Source organism: Heterocephalus glaber, unplaced genomic scaffold (genome assembly GCF_053883595.1).
Source record: "Heterocephalus glaber isolate CG9 unplaced genomic scaffold, H.glaber_assembly_v1.0 deba00001509, whole genome shotgun sequence".
NCBI lineage: Eukaryota > Metazoa > Chordata > Mammalia > Rodentia > Bathyergidae > Heterocephalus > Heterocephalus glaber.
In genome coordinates this window covers 1,104,463-1,132,383 of record NW_028258325.1, presented here as the reverse complement: position 1 = coordinate 1,132,383, position 27,921 = coordinate 1,104,463, and the positions used below count along the sequence as shown (strand labels likewise).

The 27,921-nt window shown below is 56.0% G+C and overlaps 1 protein-coding gene across 3 annotated transcripts; it reads left to right on the top strand.

Moving 5' to 3' along the window:
* On the top strand, positions 1-27,318 carry Letm1 (leucine zipper and EF-hand containing transmembrane protein 1). 3 transcript variants are annotated; one of them, XM_004847407.4, is made up of 14 exons: positions 1-393; positions 4,819-4,879; positions 10,561-11,011; positions 14,418-14,561; positions 15,364-15,501; positions 15,841-16,044; positions 16,326-16,445; positions 17,670-17,801; positions 18,041-18,190; positions 18,590-18,724; positions 22,330-22,464; positions 23,449-23,636; positions 24,288-24,426; positions 25,335-27,318. In XM_004847407.4, exons 1-14 carry the CDS (start codon positions 315-317, stop codon positions 25,482-25,484), a joined length of 2,226 nt encoding a protein of 741 aa, XP_004847464.1. In that variant the 5' UTR covers positions 1-314; the 3' UTR covers positions 25,485-27,318. The 3 variants fall into 3 exon arrangements, with proteins under 3 accessions (XP_004847464.1, XP_087043348.1, XP_087043349.1); XM_087187222.1 differs by having other exon boundaries at positions 6-393; positions 14,376-14,561; XM_087187223.1 differs by having other exon boundaries at positions 135-393; positions 14,376-14,561; positions 18,593-18,724.
* Positions 27,319-27,921: the final 603 nt, after the last annotated feature.

Below are 27,921 nucleotides of genomic sequence, written 5' to 3'. Positions count from 1 at the left end.
GGGCCGGAAGGGCAGGAGGCCGGATGCCAGTCGGCACCGGTAGTCGGCGGCGGGCCCGGCCCCTCATCTGGCCGGCGCCCGGCGCCCATGGGACCAATGGGAACGGCAGCCGGTCCGCCCCGCCCCGTGCCTCCGGACGTCGGTGCCGGGACATGGCCGCTACCGGTGCCGGGTCCTTGAGCTGAGAGCCTGCTGCCAGAAACTGACCCCGCCGTCACTTCCCGCGCGGCTGGGCCTAGGCGCTGCCTGGACGGCGAGGAGCCGCGGAGCAGGGCAAGAAAGTGGCCGCAGCCGGAAGCCGTCGCGGCCGGCGCATGGCGTCCATCTTGCTGAGGAGCTGTCGCGGTCGGGCGCCCGTCCGCCTCCCGCCGCCCGGCTCCGCCGCCCCGCGGGGTAAGCGCCGCCGTACCCGGTGGGTGGCCGCCGAGGCTCCACTCGCTGCCAACCTCGCGCCGCTCGAGGGCGCTCGGGTTCCGTGAGCGGGCAGGGAGCACGGGCCGGGGACATCCAGTAGCCAGCGGAGCTGCGGGCGAGGGCCATTGCCGCGACGGTCCCTCCCACGTGTCCCGGTCCTCCTCTATGCCCGGGTTCCTCCCCGCTGTTCTGGTGCTCCCCGCGTGCCCAGCTTCCGCCCCGATGTCCTGGTCCTCCTCCCTGCCCGGCTTTCTCCCCAGGCGTCCCGACTCCGCGTGTCAGCGCCCTCCCAGAGGGCCTGTCCCGACCTGGCATGCCCTGGCCATCTCTCGATGCCAGTCTCCCCGCCTCCTTGTCCCAGCCTTCCCCGCTGCTCCTGTTACTTGGGGCTACGGGCATGGCGATGTCAGGCCTTGTCCGGGCTAGGCAGTGGCGTGACCTTAGTCGCCCGGGTCGCCCCAGGTCACTGTCTCTGACAGTTTGGGAAAGTTCCACAGGGCGGGGTAGCCTTGGCACTGCCCTCTCTGACTTAGCACCCGAGAGTGCAGGAGTGCCCATTTGGTCACACTCAGGGGAGACAGGATTAGGCCAGGATAGACCCTGGGTCCCTGTCCCTGGGATTGGGACGGTGTTTCCTGTTTTCCGACTCCCAGCTCAGCCCAGGGGGCTGCATCTTCAGTGAACCTTCTGATTTGGGTCCTGTCTGTAAGGTTGAGGGAAAGGTAAAGCTTGCTCTTTGAGAGTGAGAGGCCCAAGAAACAGAAACCATTTCCAGTAGCCTTCGGGTTTACAGAAACCCCAGGACAAGATCAGATCTTGGCTGGGAAGGAGTGGGAGCCAGGGTAGTGCCCAGTGGGGTCAGAGCAGCCTCTAGGCCTGCACTGCTGAGAGAGCTCTCTGTACCTGTTGATGGCCATAAAATACTTTGCCATTTCACATTTTTGTGGCATGCTTTTTTTTTTTTTGGTACTGGTGATTGAACTCGGGTCCTTGAGCTTGCGCAGCAGGTTACGAAACCACTGAGCTAAATCCCCAGCCCTTCTGTGGCATGTTTATGGCTTAAAAGTTCTCTGGTTCAGCCAGGCGTGGTGGTGCATGCCTGTAATCCCAGCACTCTGGAGGCTGAGCCAGGAGGATTGCCACCAGTTTGAGGCCAGCCTGAGCTACATAGTGAGTTGAAGGTCAGCCTAAACTGCCTAGTGAGACCCTGTCTCAAGAAAAAAATTAGCTGCTTTTTTTCTTTAAGGGTCTTGGTCTTCCAGGAGCAGGACTGTTATCTGTAGTTTTTATTAGACACTACAGGGTGGATAGTAGACCATTGCTTTGCTGTGGGACCAAAAGGGAATCCAGAGCTGAGGGTGGCCCAGCAGTGGGTCTCTGAAGCCTCCACAGGCCCTCAGGAGCACCCCACCTTACTGCAGTTCCTTGTCTCAGTGAGCTATATTCAGGTCCCTCCACCTATTCCCTACTTCATTCCACACATGCTTTTTTCCAGTGTCCTCTCTCTGTCCCTGGACTCATTCAGGACATCACATTACATGTAATCCTCACGGCAGACCCTCAGATTTTCCTAGTTTTCCATGACCCTAATGGTTTCAAGGAGTACTGGGCAGATAATATTGTAGAGTGCTTTTTTTTTTTTTTTTTTTTTTTAGTACCAGCGATTGAACTCAGGACCTTTCGGTTGCAAGGCAGGTGGCAGAACCGCTGAGCTAAATCCCCGGCCCCTGTGGAGTGGTTTTATTGGTGTTTATTGATGATTGTCTTGTATTTTGACTGGGAACCATGGGTTTTGGGAGCGTTGGGCCACAGTTGAATATTGTTCTCATTACAACTTATCAAGGATCTGCTGTCAGATTTGTCAGTGTTGATGCTGAGTTACTTTCCTCCCCTTTCCACACCTCTCTGGGAGGAAGTTGCTGTGGTAGGAGTGCGACAGTCAGTGCCGCTGAGGGTTCTATGGGAGAGACGTGTGCAGCCCGACCGAAGGGCCCAGAGGGCCACGCAGGGCCAGGTGTGGGCCAGGGCTGAGGCCGAGTCTTAGGAGCTGCAGACAGGCCTTTGGGTTGTGTGCCTCGGTCCTCCAAGGGCTGTGGGAGGAGGTGGGACTGTGTGAAGGCTCTGCTGGGGGAAGCATAGTCTTCTGGAGGCCCTGGTCTGGGGTCTGGGCCACACGGTGAGTTCAAGGCCAGCCCAAACTATATGGCAAGACCCTGTCTCAAAAACAACACAGGTGCACCTCACCCCAGAAAGAATGGCTGCTATCAAGACATCAGCCAGTAACAAATGCTGGCGGGGCTGTGGGGACAAAGGAACCCTGCTCCACTGCTGGTGGGAGTGCAGACTGGTGCAACCACTGTGGAAATCAGTATGGAGATACTTCAAAGAAGTAGGACTAGAGGTCCCATTTGACCCAGATATCCCCCTGCTGGGGATCTTCCCCAAAGAATTAAAAGAATCATACCACAGTGATGTGTGTGTCCTCATGTTTAGAGTGGCACAGTTTGTAATAGCTAAGGCTTGGAAACAGCCCAAGTGCCCATCAACTGGAAACTGGATAAAGATGGGGTTTTTCTGTAAAATGGAGTACTACTCAGCCATAAAGAATGAGAAACTAAAATTAAAAAAAACGAGAAACTAGACACATTTATAGCTAAATGGATGCACATTGAGGCCATCCTCTTAAGTGAAATAAATAGGACACACGTGTAAATGCCAAATAGTATCTCTAGTGTGAGAAACTGAAAGTGTAAATAAGGATGAAAATGAATAATAATTTGAAATAGGAAAAGGTCCAAAAGTGTATGGGTGGTGGGAGGGGAAGGGGAAAGGGAAGAAGGAAAAGGAAAAATTACAAGAAAAAAAGAATGGAAACAAAGTCTATGTAAATAGGGAACGGTGGAGGGGGGGAAAGGCACACAGATAATGGGGAAAACAGAAGAACCAAGATACAGCATGTACAGGTACAAGCACCCAGTGATAAATGTAAACGTATTGTATACCTAAAATGTACCAGTAAAGAATTTAAGGGAAAAACACAATAGGACAGGTGTGTTATAATGAGGGATGTACCTGGGTTTTGTTCCTGTTTCTGGCACTGAGCCCCAAGGCCTCAGAGTGACTGACCAGATCAGCTCTGTTATTCATGGTAGACCTTGTTTTCATGCCCAGGGCTCTGGAGCCCTAGATAGACCTGAGGCGGGGCTGGGCCTTCGAAGGTTAGGGTTGGAACTTTACCCAGCCTCTGGGAGGGGTGTGCAGAGGGCTCCAGGTGAGTTAGCCCTGTCTCGGGGACCCTGCCTGCCCCCGCATCTTCACCTCTTGCCTCTCCTGGTCGCTCATCTGTGTTGTGATAAGCTATGATGTGGAGTCGATTCCATGAGTTTTTCTAGCAGATTCTCAGAACTGAGGGGTCACGGGAGCCTCCATGTAAAAGTGCAGCAGTGGACACTGCTAGGTGGCCTCAGCATCCTCCCAGGCTGTCTGCTTACTGGGGGGCCAGGTAGAGGTGCGGGGCAGGAGGAAGCCCTGGCCTCTGCCTGGAGGAGGGGCCAGGAAAAGCTCAGTGTGCTCTCTGGGCTGTTTTAACTTGTTACACTTGATGCTGATAGAGTGTAGCTAACACCGCCCCCTTCCCCTTTGATACAGGGATTGAATCCTGGGCCTTAGACCTGAGACACATCCCCAGGTGTTTTAAAAATTTTCTGTCTCAGTGAGCTGCCCAGGCCAGGTTTAAACTTGCCATCCTCCTGCTTCAGCCTCCCAGAGTGCTGGGATTACAGGGGTGTGCCACCATGCCCTGCTGTGGCTAATATCTTTATGTTATGAATTGTGGATGGTGGTGACCAGCCCTCTTGATCCCAGCCCCTGACTTACTAGTCATACTGTCCCTAATGCTGCAAATCCCTAAGTGGGGGACAGAAGTGGGAGAGTTGTTTCCTGTCAGCGACATAGAGCAATACTCTGCTGTCCTTGCTGCTGTCCTGCTGGCTCCTGGCCTGCCTGGCCTCTGCATGGCCGCCTGGCCCCTCCTGGTGTGGCACCCTGGCCCCGCTGTGCCATGCTGGCCCGTGGCTCCCGCCCTCACCGGCCGTTTGATATCCTTGCTTGTCCGTCAGGGCTGTCTGTATCAGGGCTTCTGTGTGTCCTGGTCTTTGCCCAGCAGCGGGGTGGACTCGGCTGGGGAACCCAGTGGGCCATCCCTGGCCTTGGCCTGCCTGGCCCCCGGGGCTGTCCAGACCCTGCTCCCTGACTGGGAGGCCCTTGCGGCTAGTGCCCTGAGCCTTCTGATGCCCAGTGGCTTCAGAAACACTTGAGAGCTTTTGGGAGAAAGTCCCGCATGAGCTCGATGGGAGAGCTGCCTGGCGGAGCCCCTTACTCACCATGTCTTTGTTTTTGTCACAGGTAGTCTGGGGTATGGAGCGTGTCTCAGGTGTACCGGCACTGTGGGGTTGATAAGCCGAGTGTAAGTAAACCCGTCCCTTTGCACCTGTCCGCTGGAGGACGCTCAGCTTGTGGGGATGCTTGCTACTTGGGGACCAGCTGGTCGGGCTTGCTTGTTCTTTGTTTCTTTTAAACCTGCTTATTTTGAAAAATAATCACTGTAGGACCGGGGATTTAGCTCAGTGGTTCCGCCACCTGCCTCGCAAGCAGAAGGACCCAAGTTCAGTCCCCGGTACCAAAAAAAAAGAAAAGTAATAACTGTATTAGTAAATTTTTTTTTTTTTTTGATACTGGGGATCGAACTTGGGTCCTTGGTGCTTGCACAGCAGGTGGCAAAACCACTGAGCTAAATCCCAGGCCCTGTATCAGTAAATTTTAAGAAAACAAATACTCCTAAACCTAGTACCAGTTACACATATGCCTAGGGGTTTGGTGTGTTTTCCTGACTTTTTATTCTGTGTCTGTTTCCAGCACAGTTGTAACCATAGCCCATGCAGTGCTGTGGGCCTAGGGGACCCATCTTTCCCATGTTTCCCCCAGCCACCTTTGGCATGATTGTGCCAAGGCTGTTTGGCTGTGTCAGGCAACGTTGGGCTGTGGGGATCTGTGAGTGGGCAGAGTGGACCCTGCCTCGCATGCATTTAGTCCTTTAGGAGCATGCCCACATAGGGAGGACCACACAGGCCCCTCTCCTGGCTCTGGCCACATCTTCCCTTTGACACCTACCAGGATGACAAGAGGTGACTGACAGGTGGTAACTGTCCAAAGTGAGGCAGTGGTGCTACTGCCACTCGGTGGGCCAGTGCAAAAGGGCTTCCTGGAGAGCAGCACACTCCCTGTCAGGTCTCTGCACTCCTGCACTGTCCCTGCTGGTGGCAGCCTGGTCTCACCTGTGTCCCAGGGGACTCCCCTTCCCTCCTGGCTGCAGCTCCACTCCCTTGGCAGAACCATTGAGCTAAATCCCCGGCGGACTTTTTATGTTCATTAAAGGCTGTTAAACTATCTCATCTCAGCTGTAAAATGTGTCCAACGGGGCTTTCTGAGACATTTAACTCCCTAAAATAAAAACTGTACTCACATGTGAAAGCTTATATTAAGGTGAGCTTTTGGTGTTGTGGCTTCATTGGGTGCTGGTTGAGGAGCCAGGTGTACGTGGCTTTGTGAGCAGGGGCAGTGTCTCTATGGCAGGGTCACTGCTGCCCATGTGGCGCTTGGTTAGGTAGTGACAGCTGGACAGTCAGTCTTGCCCCTGGCTCCTACTCCAAGCCCCAGGTGGGACCTCAGCCCAGGCTGTGTCAGGAAGGCTCTGTGCTGGTGGGGGTGCTGATTTGTGTGCACTGAGCATCGTACTCCTGCTGTCTGGATTTTACTCTGAAGGGAATGTGGGTCTGTGGCAGGTTGAGCTCCTGGGTGCTGTGTGGGGTGTGGCCCCACTGGAGGCCTGGGAGTGAAGTGTCAGTGAAAGTCTGATGCCTGGTGTGGGTTGGGAATTGGCCTGTGGGCAGTTTCACCTGTGAACCACCTGTGGTGGGCAGGGCACCCTGGTCAGCCTGCCCAGGCATCTGTCCTCCTCTAGGGGATGGGTCTGTCTGGTACTGGCTCCTGCTATCCACCATTTCCCTAGCTCTGTCCCAGCCCCTCTTCAGAGACCAGGTTCGAACCACATTTTTGGACCTTCCTCTGAATTCTTAAGTGTTCTTCCAGATGAACTTGCCAACTGTACACTCTGGGATTGTGACTATATTGCTGCTAAACCTACCAAACCACTTAGGAATAGTGACTTGTGAAATTTCACCTGGTCTTTCCAGGTGTGTGTGCGCGCATGTATATGTATATATATATTTTTGTGTGTGTGCTGGGGATGGAACCCCGGGCCTCACTCATGCCAAGTACCCAATCCACCATGCCCAGCCCCTGCCTGACATTTTAACAAATTTTTTGTGGTGCTAGGATTGAACCCAGGGGTGCTGTACCACTGAACAGTATCCCAGTTCCCTATTCATCCCTTGTATTGATTTATTTTTTACTTTTCTTTTTTTTTTTTTTTTTTAAGACAGGGTCTCACTCTATAGTCCAGGCCACCCTTGATCTCACTGCGGAGCCCAGGCTGGTCTCGAACTCGCAGCAATCCTTCCTGCCTCAGCCTCCCGAATGCTGGGATCACAAGGATGCGCCACCACACCCAACTTTAAAGTGTTTTTTGTTTTTTGGGTTTTTTTGGTATTGGGGATCAAACTTGGGACCTTCTGCTTGAGAGGCAGGTGGTGGAACCACTGAGCTAAATCCCCGGCTTTAAAGTGTTTTTATTAGAAGTGGATGTTGGATTTGTTGAGTACCTTTTTTAGCATTTTAGGTTCAAGTTAGAAGATAAAAGGGGCGGGGATTTAAAATTTAGCTCAGTGGTTCCGCCACCTGCCTCGTGGGCATCACATCCTGCAAGAACAGGGTGGTGTCTGGTTGGTGTCCTTGGCTCGACCTGGGGTCACTGGGCTGCTTGAGCCTGTCTGGCAGGAGTTTCAGGGCTGCCTGGGGAGCCTCATGCAGGTGTTCGTAGCCGTGGCATTTGCATGTGTGTTGACAAGCATCAGGAGCTCGAGGTGCCAGGAGGGCAGGTCCCCACCCTGTGTCCCTATGCCCACTCCCTGGGGCCTTTCAGCTGATGTGGTGAGGCTCCTTTTTGCAAGCACTGCTTACTTTTCCTTGTCCTGAGGTGACAGCAGATGTCCAGGTGGCCACAGGTGTCAGCATTCTCAAGTAAACAGCTTCACAGTTATGCCCAAGCTTCTTCATGTAGCCAGCTTGCCTGCCTGGCGGGACTGTAGTTTTTGTTGCTTTGTTGTTTTTGCTAAGTGGGGTTTTTCCCCACTTTCAGGTGATGTAGCAGAAAAAAAAAAAAAAAGGAAGGAAGCCAGGTGTGGTGGCACACACCTGTAATCCCAGCACTCTGGGAGGCTGAGGCAGGAGCATGTAAGTACAAGCCCAGCATAAGCAACGGAACAAGACCCTGTCTCAAAAAATAAAAAGGCCTGGGGATGCAGCTCAGTGGGAAGGTGGAGGGAACAGGGAAAGGGGACGTTACCGGAACCTCTGCAGTGAGTCCTGGTCTCCTGCGAGCCACGGCAGCACACGGCGAATGACAGGAAAGGTAGAAAAACGAGACAGAGAAGAAGCTGAGCTTTGGGTCTGATCAGGGCTGCTCCAGCCGGCAGAGACGAAAGCCCCCAGCTTACCACACCATCAGGAGAAACATATAACATGACTTGCAGAGAGTTCCGTACATCCGCGTAAACAAGATGTAACAGTCCAAGAACAAGGAGGAACTGAGGAGATGTTTGTTCCTCCCTGGATGTTCTCAGCTCCCAGGGTGTTTCTTGTCCTGGAGCATCACAGCATCACCGGATCACTGAGGTCTCAGTTGTGACCGGAGGCCAAGATGGAATTATGTCTCGGAATTCCATGGCTGGGCTGTAGGCAGGAGAACTAGGCCGACCAAATGATTTTACCCTAAAATTAGGTAGCATTGCTCCCGACAGGAAGGTGCTAGTTTCAAACCCAGTAACAAACAAACAAAAAGGAAACCAGGAGGAGGTCAGGTGACAGCAGAGAGAAGATAGCCCGGCTTTCCCAGGTCCAGGTTCGGTCCCTGCTGTGGAAAGTGAGCCAGCCGGCAGCAACCAGCCTGATTTTGTGGTGGTGGGCACTTCTAAAGAATTGCATGTTTTTCTGCTTTTTGGAAATAATTAACCCTTTGCAGCCAGATCATTGGTGACAGTAAGCTCTCTGATGAACTTGAAGGAGCTGCAGGGCTGCCCAGCCCTCACTGCACAGGGTGTGCTTCTCTGCTTGGTCTGGTTTTTGTTTTGTTTTGGGTTTTTGTGGTGTGTGTGTGCGTGTGTGTGTTACTGGGGAATGAACTTGGGGCCTTTGCACTGAGCCACATCCCAGCCCTTTTATTATTCTGAGACAGGGTCTTCCTGAGTTGCTTGTGCTGGGCTTGAGTTCGAGTGACGCCATGCCTGTCCACTTGGTCTGTTTTCAGGTCTTTGTTTTGCCTGTTGACTTTGTTTCGTGTTTTTGTTTTGCCTCTGCAACAGCAGACTGTCATTCCCTCTTGTGGAAGCCGGGCTCTTCCCTGGCATATGGGGAGTACAGAATTAGATAAGTCAGCTTGATGGAGGCAGGAGTGACACTTGCTCCATGTGTGGCACTTCTGTCACCCACACTTGCCCGCGAGTCTGAGGCACACACAGAAGGCAAGAACGTGGCCTGGGGCCCAGTGGCTCTGAGCTCGAGTGGGCTGTGCTATGTTGTAGGTGGCCTGACCTTCAGGGACACTGGGACTTAGGGAAGGGTGGGTTCAAGGCCCCTCCCAGGCCCAGGGTTTGACAGTGGACAGAGGTTGGGTGGGTGGGGCATTGGCTCTGCAGGGACGGCCACACGCAGGGGCATGGGCGGGACAAGTTGAAGGAGCGGTCACACTAACACAGGGCTGCACACAAGTACACACTGAGGACACACACAGAAGGATGCACACTGAGGAAGATACACACATTTGTGGCTCTGCTCTCCCCACCCTATTCTGGTGTCTGGTTACTTGTCCCCTAAAGCTGGACCCTCGAGTGGCAGTAGAGCTGGTGCGAGGCCTGGAGCCTGGCCTCTGTGCCCTTGCTCCTACTGGACCCACCTGCATGCCCTGGCCTGGGTGAGTTGGTGTCCTCTGTCCCATGGATCCACCTGTGGCCCCACCTGGCCCTCCTGACAGGTGCCTGTGTGGCGGTTACATGCAGCATCCTGGGTTGGACATAGGCTGACACAGAGGGCCAGGCACAGATCCGATTAGCTGGTCAGGCCCACATGGAAGCCGCAGAGTGGAAAGGAGCCACATGGAGGCGCATGGCAGAGCTCGGGCCCTCATGTGTCCAGTGGATGCAGAGTGGTGGCTGTGCGACATTCAGCCTGCAGGGTGGTGGAGGCTGGGGTGTGGCTTGCTGGAGTCTCTGGGTGGCAGGTGAGGGAAGCAGGAGGTCATGGCCCTGGACAGCCGTGTGTGCATCCCTTTAGTCTTGGTGATGACAGGCATCCTGCTCCTCATGTGTCTCAGGGGCTCCAAACTCTGGCCTCCGGCCAGGCTGCTATGGCTGCTCCTCTAACTCCTATAGGGAGGCCGCAGTATGGGCAGAGGGGCTGGGACTTCAGTGGCCCTCATGGCATTTGCATCAGGTGACAGTCTGTGGGTACACAGTGGGGACAGCATGGGGCATGGGGCCCAAGCTGGGCAGGTGGGCCTGTGGAGCGGCCTAGGCTCTGTTGTTTTGCCCCTGGCCCCGGGACCTTTGATTCTGAGAGTCACCTGTGAGGGAGAGGACCTCAGGACTGGAAAGGTGACATATTCTGCACCCCATTTTCCCAAGTCCCCAAGCAGTGCACTGCCCTCCCCATGCCGGGGTTACCCAGAGGTTGGTCACATTCCTGGCTCAGGCTTTGGCGCATGTGCGTGTCCATCTGTTGAGGTATCTCTGGGGACTTTGAGGCTGGCTAGGGGTGATGTGGGGCAGCCCACCTCAGCCCCATGTCATTTGGGTTTCTGGGTCTCAGGCATCAGCTGGGGTTGTATGTGTGGTTGTGATGCACTGTGGTGTGTGGCTTGATGTCCCCGTTGGTGTGCTGGCTCCCCTTGGCTATTTTCTCTTTTCCTTTCTCAAGGACTGTCCCCTCTGGCTGCTGTGCCCCGGCCCACCCTTTGTACCTGTACCTCAGAGTGGAGCCCTGTGGCCACTGGACACTGAGGCCTGAGCGCCTGTGTATGGTGGCAGGAGCACCATGGACTCCCACTGCAGTGGGTGTGGTTGTCGGGGGGCCCAGGTACCTTCCTGTGCGTGGCTGGCATTCGTCACCCTGTCTCAGCGATGACTCTGTGGTGGAGAAGTCCCTCAAGTCCCTGAAGGACAAGAACAAAAAGCTGGAGGAGGGCGGCCCCGTGTACAGCCCAGCGGCCCCGGTGGCAGTGAAGAAGTCCCTGGGGCAGAGGGTGCTGGACGAGCTCAAGCACTACTACCACGGCTTCCGCCTGCTGTGGATCGACACCAAGATCGCCGCACGCATGCTCTGGCGCATCCTGCACGGCCACGCACTGACCCGCCGGGAGCGTAGACAGGTAATGGGGTCTCTGGAAAGCGCTGCTAGGGCTCACTCTTTGCTTCTGCTCATAAAGTTAGCAAAGCCTATGTGTTAGTCACTTTCTTGTTACGTGGATGAAATACTCAGTGCCCACCGCTTGAAGGAGGAGAGGTTTGCTTGGCTCAGTCCCAATTCACTGGGCCTATGGCAGAAGTGTGGAGAAGCAGGGCGAAGTGGGGCTAGGGACACACCCTTCCAGGCCATACCCCAGCGCCCCCTCTTCCCCACCTTCAGCTCCCAGAAGAATAGCGTGTCCAGTCCCCTTCCAGAGCCCCCTCTGACCACGGGGACCTTTCGGGGACTCTCTCTTGACCTAACCTAGCAGCCTGTGAGAATGGAGCTGAGCTGCCTGCTGATGCTGGGCTCCCTTCCGCCCCTGGCACAGCGGTGCTGCTCCTGCCTCTGGCTTCCACGCTCCTTGAGAGCCCCACCCTGTGTGGCTGCTGGCCCCCAGCCTGCCTTTGTTTCTTCTGTTACTGGGGATGGAGCCCAGGCCTATGTGGGCCAGGCAAGTGCTGTCCCTGGAGCAGCATCCGTAGCCTTTCCACCGTGTTTCGAGACAGCGTCCATCTCACGAAGGTGCCGGCTGGCCTCCACCTCCCAAGGAGCTGGCTCCCAGGCCTGTCTGCCTTTCCGGCCTTGCTGCCTCCAGGTCTGTGTTCAGGGCTCATGTGTCCCTCTGGGCAAGCCTGTCTTTGTCACTTCGTGGGATCCTTGAGCTGGGGCCATGGGAGCACCTGGGTGCCATCTGCTACACCCACTCTCGCTGTCTTCTGGCTCTGAAAAAGGTCCTCTTGTCTACAGCCATACTGTCCTGAATGTGCCCGATCTCGTCTGAAAAGGGTCTTCTTAAATCATGTGGTTTTGTGGTCCTTGTAAGTTGGTGCCTGTGGTCCCAGACACTCAGGAGGCTGAGGCAGGAAGATTGCTTGAGGAGAACAGTTCATGGCCTGGGCAACACAGTGAGACCCAGCTCATAAACAAAACAGAGCAAAAAAGGTAATTCTTCTGTCTCAGGGCTGCAGCTAAGAAGATACCTTCTTTCTGTTTTATTCATTGTTTTCTAGCTGAAGTGGTCTGTTTGATGTGTCCGCTGAGGTTTGCTTTTTCTATCTGCCTGTCTGTCCATCTATCCATCTACCTCTAGCAGTTCTGAGGATCAAACCCGGGCTGCACTGTCCACCACTGAGCTACACGGTCATCCCAGGGTTTTCTTGCATAGTGTCTTTTTCCCTTCAGAAGGTCTGTTGGATTTTTTTAAGCTGGTTTATTTAGCCTTCCTGGTAGGGTTTTGTCTTTCTTTCTTTTTTTTTTCTGATACCGGGATCAAACTCAGGACCTTGTGCTCTGCGCCATTGAGCCACATCCCAGTCCTCTTGCCTTTCTTTTGAGTCTTTAATTCCTTCTCTTTCGTCTTCAACAACTCTGAACACACTTACCTCCCCGCTGAGCATAGCTTACCCTTTCCTGGCCCCTGCGGGGGTGGCTTCTGCCCTGCTATGAACCTCTCCAGGTGAGTGGCACGTGCTGAGTTTATCTCCAGGGAGTTTCACCTCCAGGCCCCTGCTGGGTGCTGAGCCTGTTTCTGCTGTGTTGCCCCCCATGGATGCTGCAGGATCTGGTGAGCCCAGAGTGCAGTCCTGGGGTCTGTCCCTCCTTCACTACCTCCCAGGAACACCTCATTGTTCCTGGCTCCTGAGGGCTTCTGTTACTTTTGTGTGAGCGTGCACTCACTATTATTTATTTCTTTATCATAACTACTATTTTATTGTAGTACTGAGGATTAAAGCCAGGAGTACTCTACTGTAAGCTACATTCCCAGCCCTTTTTATTTTATATTTTAAGACAGAGTCTAGCTGGGTGTGGTGATGCACATCTGTGATCCCAGCGCTCAGGAGGCTCTGGTGGGAAGATCTCCTCGAGTTAGAGGCCAGCATAAACTGCGTAGCAAAACCCTGTCTCAAAAAACAAAACAAAACAAAACAAAAAGTCTTACCAGGTTGCCCACACTGGCCATGAACTTGTGATCCTCTTGCCTTAGCCTCCCAAGTACCATGCCACCATGACCAGAATTAAGTAAGCTTTTCGCTGTGGGGTAATTTTAGGTTTATAGCAATCTAAAAGGTGCTGTGTAGATAGAGAAAGGCTGGGGTAGAGCTCCCCACTGCCAGGAGGGGCTGCATGGGAGCCAAGGGCTCCTCTGGGCTCCTCTGGGCTCCTCGCCTTCCTGGGCTGCTCTGAGCCATCTTTGCTTTTCCATTGCAGAAAGTGAGACCTAAAGGAAAAAGCAGAGTCAGAGCGGCCACGCAAGGCCAGGCAGAGCTGGCCAGGCGCAGGCTGAGGCCCCAGTCAGCACTGGGGAGCCTGTGCACCTTGGCTGGTATTTCCTTGCTTTGAGGTCTCAGAGGTAATTTGGATTGAACAAACTGTCGATTTGTCCTGGTAGTTGTAGAAATTGACTTTTTCCTGGTACTGGGAGTCAAAAGCAAGGCCTTCTCACTGAGCTGTATCCTCATCCTTTTTAAAAAAATTTTTGAGACAGTCTCAGTGTGTTGCTCTTAAAATTCACTAAAGGTCACTAAAAAGTGTCTCTCTTTTTTTTATTTTTTATTTTTTGGTACTGGGGATCAAACTCGGTTCCTTGCGCTTGCGCAGCAGGCGTCAAAACCACTGAGCTAAATCGCCGGCCCAGAAAGTATCTCTTCAACAAAAGCAATGGAAAACCGTGTGAGAATTTAGAAAAGTTGTATAGATGTTGTCTGAGTAGGAGATGCATATGTGCCCTTGTCGCGTAAGTCTGTGGGTTGCACTGAACAGGGGCAGACAGCTGAGCCGGGGTGAGGGGGCCGCACTTGGCAGGTGCTGGGCTCTGCTGGAGGAAGGTGGCCCTGCCGAGCAAGCGAGCGAGTGAGCGAGCGAGCAAGCAGTGCTATCAGGCGACAGCCAGGACCTTGCTGTGGAGCCCCTGGCGGGCTTCCTGTCTCTGGATCTGTCAGCTCGAGGCTCCTCGGAGGAGCCGCAGGAGATCTGTGCTGCCTCCAGCTTATTCTGCTGAAGGCCAGATGGTGTTGTGGTGGGTGCTGGGGATTGGATGTGGAACCTGCACACCCAGCCCCTTTGTATTTTGAGACAGTCTCACTAAGTTGCTTACTTGCCCTCCCCAGGCTGGGCTTGAACTTGGGACCCTCCTGCCTCAGCCTCCCAGAGTACTGGGATCACAGGTGTGCCCCACCTCACCTGGATGGTACCGTATGTGGTCTTGACCTTGAGAAAGAAATGAGTTTTAGGAGGTGTGTGGTTTTGGCACTTGGAGTCAGGGTCACGCCGTGGCTGTGCCTTAGGCGGTGATAGCAGTGTCCCCTGACGGAGCCTGCTCTCTCCAGTTCCTCCGCATCTGTGCCGACCTCTTCCGCCTGGTGCCTTTCCTGGTCTTCGTGGTGGTCCCCTTCATGGAGTTCCTGCTGCCTGTGGCCGTGAAGCTCTTTCCCAACATGCTGCCGTCCACGTTTGAGACCCAGTCCATCAAGGTAAGGGAGCCCGGCCGCCAGTGCATCCCCACGGAATCTCACACCCCTCGCCTGATCTGCGCCTGGCATTTCAGGGGTGGCATCTACGCCAGCAGGGGCGCAGGCCTCCACGCCCAGCCATGTGTGCGTGGTTGGGCTTGGTTGTGAGGCCCCAGGCGAGGTGAGCAGTTGTGTCTGGCGGCAGCTCCATGTAGCCCGCAGCTTCCCCATCCATCCCACGGGACGGTTTGCCAGTCCCTGCTCTAGTCACACTTTTCATTATATGTTGTTGTTGTTTTGAGACCGCGTCTCACTGTGTAGTCCAGGCTGGCCTCGCACTCAACAATGATCCTTCTGCCTCAGCCTCCTGAGGGCTGGGATTGCAGGTGTGCACCGCCACTCCTGGCACGTAAGTCCTGTGTTATTAAAAGCCATGAAAGAACTGTGTGTGGTGGCACAGGCCTGTAGTCTCAGCACTCTGGGAGGCTGAAGCAGGAGAATTGCAAGTGGGGCCCATCCTGTGCATAGTGAGACACTGTCTCAGAATAAAAAATAAAAAAAGATCTGGGCCAGGGATGTAGCTCAGTGGCACTGCAAGCACGAGGTCCTGAGTTTGATCCCCAGTTCTGAAAAAAAAAGTCAGGACATAGCTTACTGCAAAGGCTCTGGGTTCAGTTGCCATTACTGTTAGAAAGAGAGAGAGAGGGGAGGGGAGGGTTGCAGGAAGTGCTGCTCCTGGGTGAGAGTGGCCTTGTTCAAGGCCAGGTGGGGGCGTATGGGCAGAGCAGCAGTCGGGGGTGAGCACAGTCCCTCGGCCTTGCAGGAAGAGAGGCTGAAGAAGGAGCTGCGGGTCAAGCTGGAGCTGGCCAAGTTCCTCCAGGACACCATCGAGGAGATGGCACTGAAGAACAAGGCGGCCAAGGGCAGCGCCACCCAGGACTTCTCCGTGTTCTTCCAGAAGGTGCTGGCCTCCCTGAGCTGGGTGGGGCCCCCGCGTGACCAGGCCTCATCAGGCTCTGCCTTTCTCTGCATCTTTTGGGTTGTACTCGGGGCTCCTGGGATGGCTCGAGCCAGCTGCCCACACCCTGTGCTCAGCCCCAGGAGGGAGCTGCTGGCTGAAACAGCTGAGCTCTCTCCACCAGCTGAGCCAGACCAGTGGCCAGGACATAGCCCTGCCCCTCTGTGGTGGCGGGGAGTGCAGGGCCTGGAGGAGCACAGGAAGGAGGCACCAGGTCAGGAGCAGGGCTGGAGAACCTGCTTGCTGACCACAGGGTGAGCCAGCCCTGGGCTGTTTCCGCAGATCCGTGAGACGGGGGAGAGGCCCAGCAACGAGGAAATCATGCGCTTCTCCAAGCTGTTCGAGGATGAGCTGACCCTGGACAACCTCACGCGGCCGCAGCTGGTGGCGCTGTGCAAGCTGCTGGAGCTGCAGTCCATTGGCACCAACAACTTCCTGCGCTTCCAGCTCACTATGCGGCTGCGGTCCATAAAGGCCGATGACAAGGTGAGCCTTGGGCCACGCAGGCCTCAGAAGCTTCCCTGCTTCTTTACTTCTGCTGTCTTTATTCTTGCCACCTGACTTATAAGTGGTGCATGAAAATCATCTGTGCTTGTGGGGCCTACACGGTGCTCCCATGCATGTACTCACTGGCTGATGCTCTGTCCTTGCTTGGCAGAGCCCGTTAGGAAAGGGCTTCTGATTTCAAACTTGGTTCCCAGTGTGGTAAGATCACCACACCCACCTCTGCTGGCCTTGCCAAGTGTAACTGGCTCCTTCTGTTCTAGCTGATCGCTGAGGAAGGGGTGGACAGCCTGAATGTCAAGGAGCTGCAAGCGGCATGCCGGGCACGGGGCATGCGGGCCCTTGGCGTCACCGAGGACCGGCTGCGAAGCCAGCTGAAGCAGGTGTGTGGCCCCACCCACTGTAGCCAGGCCAGTGCTGGTGCATGTGGGAAATGCCACCAGGGCCAGGTGCGTTGCTCCATGGTGAGAGCTTGCCCAGTGCACCAGAGCCCTTGGGTTCCATCCCAGCACCCCCAAGAGAAAGAAGGAAACAAAAAGCAGCAAAGACTCACGGAGGCTTTGCCAAGCTCCAGGCTGGCAGGTAGGGTGGTGAGGAGCTTGGGGCTGTCAGGACACCTGGTCAGTTCTGGGCTGTCTCTTAGCTCACCTGCAGCACACTCATGTGCCGTGTGGTGCTCTCATCGTGGTGGCCGTGCTGTGGTTGTCCTGGATGCTTGTCTGGTCACTCAGGGGCAGGTGAGGTGGGTCCACTCGGGCCTGGGCAGTGTCTGTGGCTGGGCTGGGAAGGTCAGGGCACCAGGAGCTCACTTCTGCTCTGCTTCCTAGCATGGGGACCCCTGAGCAGGAGCCTGGGCACTGGCTTCAGCCTGCCAGTTGGATGTGCAAATCCCACTTCTTTCTGATACAGCTGCATTTCACACGTGGAGCCTTCCCATCCTTATCCTCCTCTGGCTATGTCTTCAGCAGCCTCTGCCAGGGCTGCCCTGCGTCCACTCTGCCGTCTCAGCTGCCCAGCCTCTGCAAGCCCAGCCCGTAGAGCCCCCGAGCAGGGCCATGATGTGCCCGGCCAGGCTGCACAACCCGTGGGGCTACAGTATGGGGGTGTGGGCTGAGCCATCCACATCTCCCTCTGTGACCCCCTCGGCTCCACGTTTTCACCCTGTTCTGAGTGCTTCTTCTCATCTTTTGCCCTGTGTTCAGCTCATGTCCAAACATGGTCAGTGTTTTTGCATTTGAAGTTGTCTTGGTGTTGCCAAAGCAGTCTGGCATGGCGCCTGGCCTGTGGTAGTGAGTGTGGAGAACTGGTGAAGGGAAAGTGTGCTGCTGGCTCTCAAGGCTGTGGCGGCCTGGCACAGGGGCCAAAGATCTGGTGTACCACGGTGGTTATCGGTCCCAAGAGAGCAGCAGGTGGAAACGCCTCTCTGAAGTTGTTAAGGGCCCTGATGAATCCATCCGCTAGGTTTCTCTTGGCTTGTTGCCACCGGACTCCTTCCTTAGCAAACCAGGGTCGTATCAGAAGCTCCGGGCAGAAAGCCCCAGGCCCTGGAGGGTGACCAGTGGGGTCAGGTGGCAGGCAGCATGTTGGGAGCCTGTCTTTGGTTGCAGTGGTTGGACCTGCACCTGCACCAGGAGGTGCCCACATCGCTGCTCGTGTTATCTCGGGCCATGTATCTCCCCGACACTCTCTCACCTGCTGACCAGCTCAAGTCTACGCTCCAGACCCTCCCGGAGATTGTGGTATGTGTCATAGGGAGACTCCTTGACTGCCCACTTGGGGAGCCGGGGACCATCCTCCTCACCGCCCACAGAGGCATAGTCTCTGGGGCACTGGCAGCCCTGCCCTGTGTGTGTCGCCCCAGACAACAGCTCTGCAGTCTGCATTCACAGTATCCTAAGACTGCTCTGTCCCCTGTGTGAAGCAGATGGTGATGCAGGGCAGGGCTGCAGGCTCATTACCAGGCGCCCCTCCTCTATAGGCCAAGGAGGCCCAGGTGAAAGCAGCCGAGGTGGAAGGCGAGCAGGTGGACAACAAGGCCAAGCTAGAGGCCACACTGCAGGAGGAGGCCGCCATCCGGCAGGAGCACCACGAGAAGGAGCTGCAGCGGGCCGCAGAGGTGGAGGCGGCGGTGAGCAGTGCCATGGCCATCACTGTCCCTCATGTCAGCTTGAGGAGTAGTCAGGGTGCAGGGGAGCAGGCGAGCCCAAGTGCAAGACATGGGTTGGCCATCTTCGTGTGTCCAGGTCCAGAGGCCCGGCTCGTCACTCAGGCAGGGGTCACTGGCACTCCCCCAGGGGAGGCTTGGGAGCCTGTGGTACCTGGGGCTGAGGCCCCCAGGTCCTTCCCATGCCTGCCCGAGCCCCAGTCTCTGCTCTGCAAGGTCATGAGGGAAGACCAGAGCCAGGCGAGCCCTCTGCTGCACTCTGGCTGCACAGCCAGTGTGTGTGTGGGTCTGCAGGTCCCCACTGTTGTGCCCTGTGGCCCCCAGCAAGGCTGCTGGCGTGACTGCGCTGCTTCTACCTTTCAGAAGGGCGCTGAGCTAGAAGGTGTGGGTGCCACCACCCCTGAGAAGCCTGTGGCCGAGCTGCGACCGGAGATGCCTGATGTGATCCTGCCCTCTGAGGCCCTGAAGGACACTGCCCCTGTGCTGGAGGGCTTGAAGGTCAGTGACACTCAGACCAGGGAGGGGGTCGGGGCCAGCAGGCGAAGACAGGCTGGCCAGGGCCTGTGGCCTGTGATTGAGAGGAAGTGGTGGCAGGGAGTGGGGGTGAGGCCTCAGGGTGCAAGTGAGGATCCTGTGCCATGGGGGGAGGGTGCAAAGCCCCACAGGAACCAGGCAGGAGCTCATGGGGAACAGGGGCCCTCAGCAGTGAGGGCAGCCAGGTGGACTCAGAGATAAGTGGGATCAGTTTCCTGCCAGTTGAGGACGTAGCTGGGGAGGGAAGTTTAGAACTGAGGCCTGAATTGTCACCAAGATGTCTTAGTGCACAAACCTTTAAAGAGCTGAAAAGCCAAGCTCCCAGTCCTGCAGTTCCCACATGGACGGCACTACACGCAAGGCCAGTGTCCTAAGTAGCTCCTGGCCGTGGGGTCAAAATGTGCAGCTAAAACCCTTTCCCTGGCCCAGATGGCACCCAGGGTCACGGGAGTATCCAGCCCCAGAGCACAGAGGATCAGATGTGAGGAGGAGAGCTCCGGGCAGGAGAGGAAGCGGGCATCCCCCACATGGGTCATGGTGTAGGCATCACCTGATGCTGAGTCCTGGATGGGTTCAAGAACTCTGAGCGCACATACATGAGGACTCTCGACAAACTAGCAGATCAGGTGCACTCTTCCATGAAAAGAACTGTGGCCACATGTGATTTGTCCTGGGAGCACAGGCTGGCTTAGCATTGTAATAGACAGTCTCTAGCTGCCCTGTTAATAGACTGAGGACAGCAGCCCCTGGTCACCCACACTGCCCAGAGCACGTGTGACAGCCCAGGCACAGAGTGCTAGAGGCGCCTCAGCATCTGCAGCTGTGTCTGCTTGAGACGGGTGTGCCCCACAGAACTCCCGCTGGAGTCAGGGAAGACATAATCCTTGGTCACAAAGGGTCTGACTGTGTAGAACCAGTTGTGCTTCTCCATGCTGCTGAAGAGCTATCATTTACATTAGGGTCCTCAGGATGAATTTGAGAAATGTGTCAGTCAGCGTTCCTGTTGCTGGACACACCTGACACCTGCAACTTAAAGGAGGAGAGCTTTAATTTGGCTCATGGTTTTGGTGGATTCAGTCCATGGCCTCCAAGGCAGGACCATCACAGTGGAGCAAGGTGTGCCATTCGTGGCAGCTGAGAAACAGCAGAGGAACAGCGGCAGAGAGGAAGGGGCCAGAAGCAGACCCCAAGGCCACGCCTCCATGACCCACCCAGATACACCAAGGAGTGTACTGCACCAGCCCCAGGCAGACCCTAAAGCTGGTCCAAGTTGACACACCCACCGTCACCACCACAGGATTTCAGAGCTATGGACTGAAAGTGACAGTGCTGTGAGGTCAGCTAGAAATGTGGATGGTGAGATGTAAGATTCAATGTAGCTGCCAGGTTAATTCTCCTCAAACTGATCTGTATGTACTTATTTGGTTTGGGGTGATCCTGAGAATTGAACTGAAGGTCCTTGGACTAGCTACAGTTCTAGCCTTTAAAACATTTTTATTTTGAGACAATGTTTTGATAAGTTGACCGGACTGGGCCTCAATTTGAGATCCTCCTGCCTCAGCCTCCCAGAGCATTGGTATTACAGATGTGAGGCACCATCCACACCTTTAACTGATCTATAGATTTCCTCCAAACCACCAAAACCGCAGAAGGTTTTGTTGTTATTATTGAAATTGACAAACTTACTCTTAATTTTTTTTTTTTCTGGTACTGGGGACTGAACTCAGACCTTGTGCTTGTGAGGCAGGCTTGGTGCCACTGAGCTAAATCCCCAGCTCTCTAAATTTTTTTTGAGACAGGGTCTCACTATATAGTTCTGGCTGGCCTTGAACTCAACTGTGTAGTCCAGGCTGGCCTTGAACTGCGGCGATCAACCTGCCTCAGCCTCCTGAGTGCTGGGATTACAGCCATGTGCCACCGTAGAACACTCTAAAATTTATATGGAAATGCAGAGGATGTGAGAGCCAAGATGACCACTAGGAAGTGACAAAAGTGAGTTTTTATTGAACTGCACTTAGCAAGATGTGTGACAAGGGCTGGGAGGGCATTGCTGCGAGGCAGGAAGGAGGCCAGGCAAGTTGAAGAGGGTACAGAAATGAGCACACGGAGGGGCCGGCGGAGGCTCTGCCAGGCGGCTGCGGATGGGAAAGGCACGGCCTCCCCAAGTGCGGGACAGTTGGGTAGCTGTGAGCAAGGAGGTGAACCTTAACCTCTTTATAACTCAGTGTTGAAAATTAACTCAAAGAGCATCATAAAAACTCCTAGGGGAAAACAGTACAAAATTTGAGTGACCTTGGGCTTGGTATAGATTTCTTAAATACAGCACAAAAACATGAGCCATAAAACTGAAAAATAAAGCCAGGTGTGGTGGTGCATGCCTGTGGTCCTAGCATTCAGGAGGCGGGAGGGTCGCTGCGAGTTTGAGGCCACCCTAGACTACACAGTGAAACTCTTGTCTTAAGAAAATAACAAAAATTCGCCTCCCTAGAAAGTGCAAGGTCCTGCGTTCAAACGCTGGTACTGAAAAAAAAGAAAAAACAACCCAAAAACATAGTATATTGGTTCCTGTATCAAATGTTGAAAACTTTGCTTCCAGAAACACTTGTAAAGATGAAGCTACCAGCAAGGAGGAAGTGTCAGTAAAGCGCAGACCTGTGTCTGGGCTGTATACCCACTCTCACAGCTTCCAGACGGGAGAGTGTGGTTGTAAAATGGGCAGAGCACTCTGCACACTGGCTGCCGGCGAGGCGGGGTCGGAGCGGGGGACGTGCTGTTGCAGGCTGTTGGGTGACCCACACCTGACTTCCCGGGCTGGAGCCGGGCAGACTGTGGAGCACTTGTGTACCAGACGCTGGGCTCTGGCCCCTCCCAGCAGAAGAGAAGACCGTGGGCTGGGCGCGCACTCAGGCGCAGCTCACTTGCTGGTGCGGGTTCTGGGCCCAGGTCTCGTCCACAGCCCCATTGGGAAGAAAGTGGGAGCACCTTAGCCAGGTACTGGTGAGGCTGTGTCGGGAGCCACTGAGACAGCTCTCCAAAAAGCCTCACTGAGGCTAGCTGCCCCCGGGTGCTTGTCCTGCGCTCAGACCCCGACGTCCCAGCAGCTTGAGTTGTGATCACTGAGACTGGGAAACCAGGCACACATCTGCCCAAGGCAAGCAGACGGCTGGCTCTGGTCAGGCTCCTCGGCCATGCAAGGCCCACACTCACACTGACTGCAGGAGACTGACACAGAGAACTCTGGTTCTGGAGTCCAGGATGCCTGAGGCGCAGCTGGCAGAGCCCTGTTGCCTGGGGTGGGGGGGTCCTGGGAGCAGGGGCCCAGGAGAGGTGACGCGCTTTCACCGTCCTGGCTGTGGGTGGGTTCCCTGCTATACACTACACGCAGGTCACAGCCCACCCAGTGACACCTTGGACACGGCTGTTCGGTGTGCAGGCTGCTGGGAAGAGTGCAGGTGGGCTTGGGCGCCGTCTCTCTGGTGGCTCTGCCCCCGGCGCTTGTCTACAGCACCAGCAGAGAAGCCGACAGCTCCCTTTGGCTTAGACTTGTTTGCTTGTTTCTGTCCCCCCAGGAAGAGGAAATAACTAAGGAGGAAATAGATGTCCTGAGCGATGCCTGCTCCAAGTTGAAGGAGCAGAAGAAGTCGCTGACCAAGGAGAAGGAGGAGCTGGAGCTGCTGAAGGAGGACGTCCAGGACTACAGTGAGGTGGGCGTGGGCTTTGCTGCCGAGGCGGAGACATGCAGCGAGGGGACACGGTCACCCCGCAGAGCTGGGCAGTGCCCGTGTGAATGTGGCGCGCCAGGGCGCGTGGGGGAAGAGTGCATCAGGTTGGCAAGCTCAGACCGGGGCCTCCCCAGCGTGTGGCCATCGCCCCTTTCTCCGTGAGTGGCCTTGCGGACACCAAGAGGCAGCCTTGGCATCCGTGGACGGTTTGGTCCCTTGACAAGTGGGGTCTTGTTTTGTTCACGACTCCCTAAGAGAGCCATCCTTTTCCTTTTTTCACGTGGGTTTTTTTGTCTTTAGTTTTCTTTACTGGAGGCCTAGGCAGGCCTCTGCCGCTCGGCTCCCCCTTTTCCTGCCCCCAGCCCCCTTTTTTCTTTTTTATAAATACTGCTTTCCAATCTTTTGAACTACTTTTTGGCTCTGTTGGACAAGGCGATGCATTCTGAGATTGGGAGACGTGTTACCATTGCTAGGTGCCAGTGGCTTTTCCTCGGAAGCCGGTTTGTTCCCAGTGACGTGGCACCTTGTCCCCCTTGCTGCCTGCCCATCCTTCCCCGCGATGTTTGCTCTACAGCTGAGTGAGCTCGAATCTGGGAAGAAGGACACTTGGGATCCGTAGGTTCTTCACTTGTTTATTCTTTAGCAAATGGGAAGAAAGTTGAGATTCGGAATAGGTTCTGTTTTCTCTGCAGTATCATTTGCGTTCACAATAGTAAGAGGAAGTTTGTGGGATAGAAGTTAGATTTTGCAACTTCCTGTGGTTGGGATTAACTGCTGTGCTTCGCTTTGTCTTGTTGCTTCGTGATGCTGGAGATGGAACCAGGGCCTCATGCACACTGGGCAGGGCCTGCTGCTGAGCCACTCCTGCACCCAAGCATGTTGGATTAGTTTCTCAGGTTCAGTTTAGTGTAGAACCCTCCCTTGCCCAAGACAGACTTTCTTGACAGCTGCAAATAATTTCACTAGGACTTGCGAGAGATCAAGAGGGAGCTTTCCAAGACTGGTGAGGACAAGCTCGTGGAGGAATCGAAAGCCAGCAAGAGGCTGACACAGCGGGTGCAGCAGATGATCGGCCAGATCGATGGGCTCATCGCGCAGCTGGAGGCGGGCCAGCAGACTGGCAGGCTGGGCCCAGACGAGAGCGCGCCCGGGGGGTGAGTGGGCAGCCCAGCCGGGCTCCGAGCGCCGGCCATCCTGACTCCCAAATGGGCGACCAGGCTTCTCAGCCAGACAGCCCCACCCAGGACTGTGTCCAGCCAAAGTCCTGCCCACACTTTTCTTTCCTTCATGCCCAGGGCTGGTTCCCATCTCCCCCACCTGCCCTTCCCCTGCGTTCTCCCTTGCCCTCCAGCTGCTCCCTTTGGCATCTGTTTCCTCCACCTACCAGGCTTTCACCTGGCTCTTGCCTCTTCCTGCTCTGCAGCCTGGCCACACAGGGCTGTCTGTCTCCTCCGTGGGTGGTCTGTGTGTGTCCCACTTTGCTGCAGGGGTTGCTGCCTTCAAGTGAGAGCCCGCTGGGCAGACAGAGCAACACCACAAGGGTGTGGCAGGCAGCTGGCACCAAGGCCCACTCCTGCCCTAGGCCCTGTGCTTGAGGGATGCACACACATGCTGGTACCCTGTTCCGATGGTGTCCACGAGGGACACCACCTGGAGGAGAGGGCATGGGGATCCTTGACAGGGCTGGGGACCCCACGACAGGGTCCCTGTGGAAGGTTGCCAAGTTCACGTGGCTGCCAGGCTTCAAGTGACTGGCAGGAGCTACAGATGTGGTGCAGAGGTACACATGCAGGCTGTGCCCCCAGGGAGAACGTCATCAGTGTCACGGAGCTCATCAGTGCCATGAAACAAATCAAGCACATTCCAGAAAACAAGCTGGTCAGCTTGGCCTCTGCACTAGATGAAAATAAGGACGGCAAGATCAACATCGACGACCTTGTCAAGGTGGGTCTCGGAGGCTGTGCTGCCCTGCTGCCCATGGGAGCCTCACAGCCTATATTGGGTCGGTGTTTGTGGGTGTCCTCCAGGCATGTGCTCTCATCCAGGGCCACACAGGAAGGAAGAGGTCGTCAGCGTGTAAATGCCCTGGTGTGGGAGCGAACCGGGCCCCTCCATCGCCTGCTTCCCTTTCCTGCTCCCAGGGTCATGGCCTTGGCCCAGCGTCCCAGTGCCCTCTCCCACACGTGTCCAGCACAGTGTCCTAAGGGTGCCCTCTGGCACAGGCCACCTGGTGCTGAGTGGGGCCCTAGTCTGGGAGGCAAAAGCAGCTGTGCCCCAGGCTCGTCCTCCCTCAGTCGTTGCTCAGGGACTCTTGTGGCAGGCAGTTGGGCACGGGGTGGTGAGTCACCTGCAGGGCTCCTCATCTGAGACCTGAGAGGTGGCAGGAGGACCAGGCTCCCATGTGCACCCGCTGGGGTTCAGGTCGGCTCCCAAGGCCTGGACAGGATGCAGCCTGCCTGGGGTGTCTGGACCAACCTGCAGCTCCTCAGCGCCTTCCTGAGTCATTTACAATCCTGGAGAGAAACTGCCCCCGTGGCCCCAGTGGTGCTCCAGACGTGACCACAAATACTGGCTTATTTCTTTCACTCCGCTAAAACCAGGGCGCCGTCAGGCTCCTGTCCCCAGCATCTTCCGCTCTCTCGCCTTCTCGGTCTGGCCCCCACCTCCAGTGCTTTGGTCTGGGGAGGCCACATACAGGCCACACCCGGGCACTGGCCAGGGGACTTGGGGCTGGCAGCCTTGCTTACTGTCCATGGCCCCAGGGCAGGGGCAGCGTCCCACCTCCCTGGGCTGTAGAGGGAGCACAGTCACTGCATGGCCTGGAGCCTGCTAAGCCCCCTTCCTCGGTGCAGGTGATCGAGCTGGTAGACAAAGAAGACATACACATCTCCACCAGCCAGGTGGCTGAGATTGTGGCCACACTGGAGAAGGAAGAGAAGGTGGGGGAGCAGGAGAAGGCCAAGGAGAAGGCCGAGAAGGAGGCGGCAGAGGTGCAGAACTAGGCCTGCGGCCCCGCCACACCTCTGCCTGCCGCACCGTCGTGGTGGAAATGACGTGAGAGTGACTGCTTTGAGGTGATTCTGTGGCGATTCTAATATTTGGTCTAGAATAAATCAGAAACTTCTGTAACCGAGTAATTTTAATTTTCATCATTCCACAAAGACTCAGTCTGGATTCCTAGGAGCCTCCGGGAACCGTGACTGGACCGGCACCGTGGTGTGCTGCTGAGTGGCCCAGAGATGGCTTGTTCGGCCAGGCTGGGCAGGAAGGCGCCTGGGAGGAAGGTGAGGACTGTGGAGCTGATGCCAGGTGGAGCCGGCCAGATGTGCCACCCCACAGACACCGCAGAAAGCCCCAGGCTCTGAGGATTGCTCCTGCATCCAGTCTGCGGATGCTGGTTCTGAACTGTCCATGGCAGTGTCTGTCTGCGCATGTTTGCTGGGCCATGTCCTTGACCTCTCCGTGCCTCGCCCTAACAGCACGGTGTCTCCCGTGGATCCCGTTGTGTCTACTGGAACTCTTTCTTGATTTACTTTTGATCTGCACCTAATTCATTAACTAATCTTCATAATGACGGTCTGCCTGACTCTTGAGTAGCATCTGACACAAGTCCGGATTGAGGCCTCGAGTCTGGGCCTGAGGTGCTCCACACTGGATGATGCAAAATGCTGCCTTCCTGCCCAGTCACGCCCCAGTCCCCCACGCCCCGCCAGCACCCCAGGGCCCTGCGTGGCTTCTCCCCCTGAGGTGAACCCACCGGGCGCCGCCCCTACATGGCCTTACCCCAGTCCTGGAGACCAGCTGGTCCTCCCCGGAGAGAGAAAGGGTCATGTGGACGTGGCCTCCCCACAGGCTCAGCCGGGCCACCGACACCCCATTTGCCTAGGCCCTCTGAGTCAGCAGCTCCCTGGGGAGTGGCCAGGGCCTTTCTCCCTGGTGGCAGGCAGGTGGTCCCTTGGGGCCACATTGGTCACCAGCAGGAGTGTCCTGTGAAGACTCAGCCACAGGCCTGCAGAAGGCACAGGAATGGAGCCAAGAGCGCTGCCCTCGAAGGGAGGGAGAACCCTCTCAGTTACTTGAAGCTTCTTGCCACCCAGGGGAGTGCTCGCCAAGTAGGAATGAGGTGGTACATGCCGCAGGGCTGACTGCATTCCCATCCTGTGGGGAGGGCACGTGTCATGGCTCTGAGGCCACCAGCCCTGCCTTCCTCGGCAGCTCAGCCCCCGGCTGTCCCAGTGAACTCACTTCTGAGAACAGGCCTGCGGGTACCCAGTGTGTCCCACACAGGCCTGTCACCAAGTCCTGCTCGGGTCTGCAGCATCGTCTCAGGGCTGGGCTCGCCCTCCACGTACCACAGGGCTTGGTGGCACGTGGCGGGAGGGCCGAGTAGTTTTAGGGAGTTTTCCTCACACTGCGTTTTCCCCATGCTGTATGTTGCTATACTGACCCTAATTTACTGCTGCTGCCCCTCTGTGCGGTATGAGGCTAGATCCACCAGGAGGAAGTGGGGCTTGTGTGGGCCGACACTCCAAAGGCAGCTGTTCAGCTGTCTGTGTTTCACAGCTGCCCAGCGTCCGCACTCGGCCTTCCAGAGTCTTCAGGAGCTGCACTGCACCCACATCCCCTCGTCACTCCGCCGCCCGCCCTCCATCCTTGTGGAAGAGCAGTCTGGACTTGGTGAACGTGGAGGGCTCTGTGTATTTCTGAAACCGGCCTTCGGGGGGTGGCTGTCAACAAGGTCCCGGGGACTGGCAAGGGAACCGTTTTCCACCTTCTGGCCGGCCATGTGTAACAGCTACGTAAAAGTTTTTAGGACGTCAGGTCCACGTTCCTGTAGCAGCTCCAGGTGGTTCTTTTGCACCATTTGACTTGGAAACCCAGCGTTAGCGAAGTCCCTGCTGGGCTGCCGGATGGGCGGGCCTGGCCTTTCCCAGGGCTCCAGCCCTGGTTCCGGCCTCCTGCCCAGGCCTTTGACACCATCCCTGTCACGCCAGACATCACACAGTGTGCCGGGCTGGCCCAGGGCTCTGCATTGACAGGCCAAGCGTGCTTTCTGGACAGTTTGATGTAAGGAGGCTGTAAAGTGCCACTTGATAACTTGTCTGTCTTGTGGTTTGTCCAGGTTGGTGAGCACGCTGCCCGGTCACTCTCCCCACCCTGAGGGCCCTCAGTGGATGTGTCGGGGTCCTGGGAGACTGGGCACTGCCCTCAAATTGCACCTGGCATGGACCCCATGCAGTGGGCACCAGTGCTGGAGCCCGTGTCCCGACTCAGGATACCCGGGACAGGAGCCTGCGCTCACCCTGCAGCCTGTTCCCAGCCTGTGCACGGCACCCTGTGGGCAGGTGAGGCAGAGGGGAGCTGAGTGGGAGGTCTCAGCAGGAGACACAGGTCCTCTCCTGACCCTCTGGCCACCTCGGGACAGGCTGCTCCTCCTTG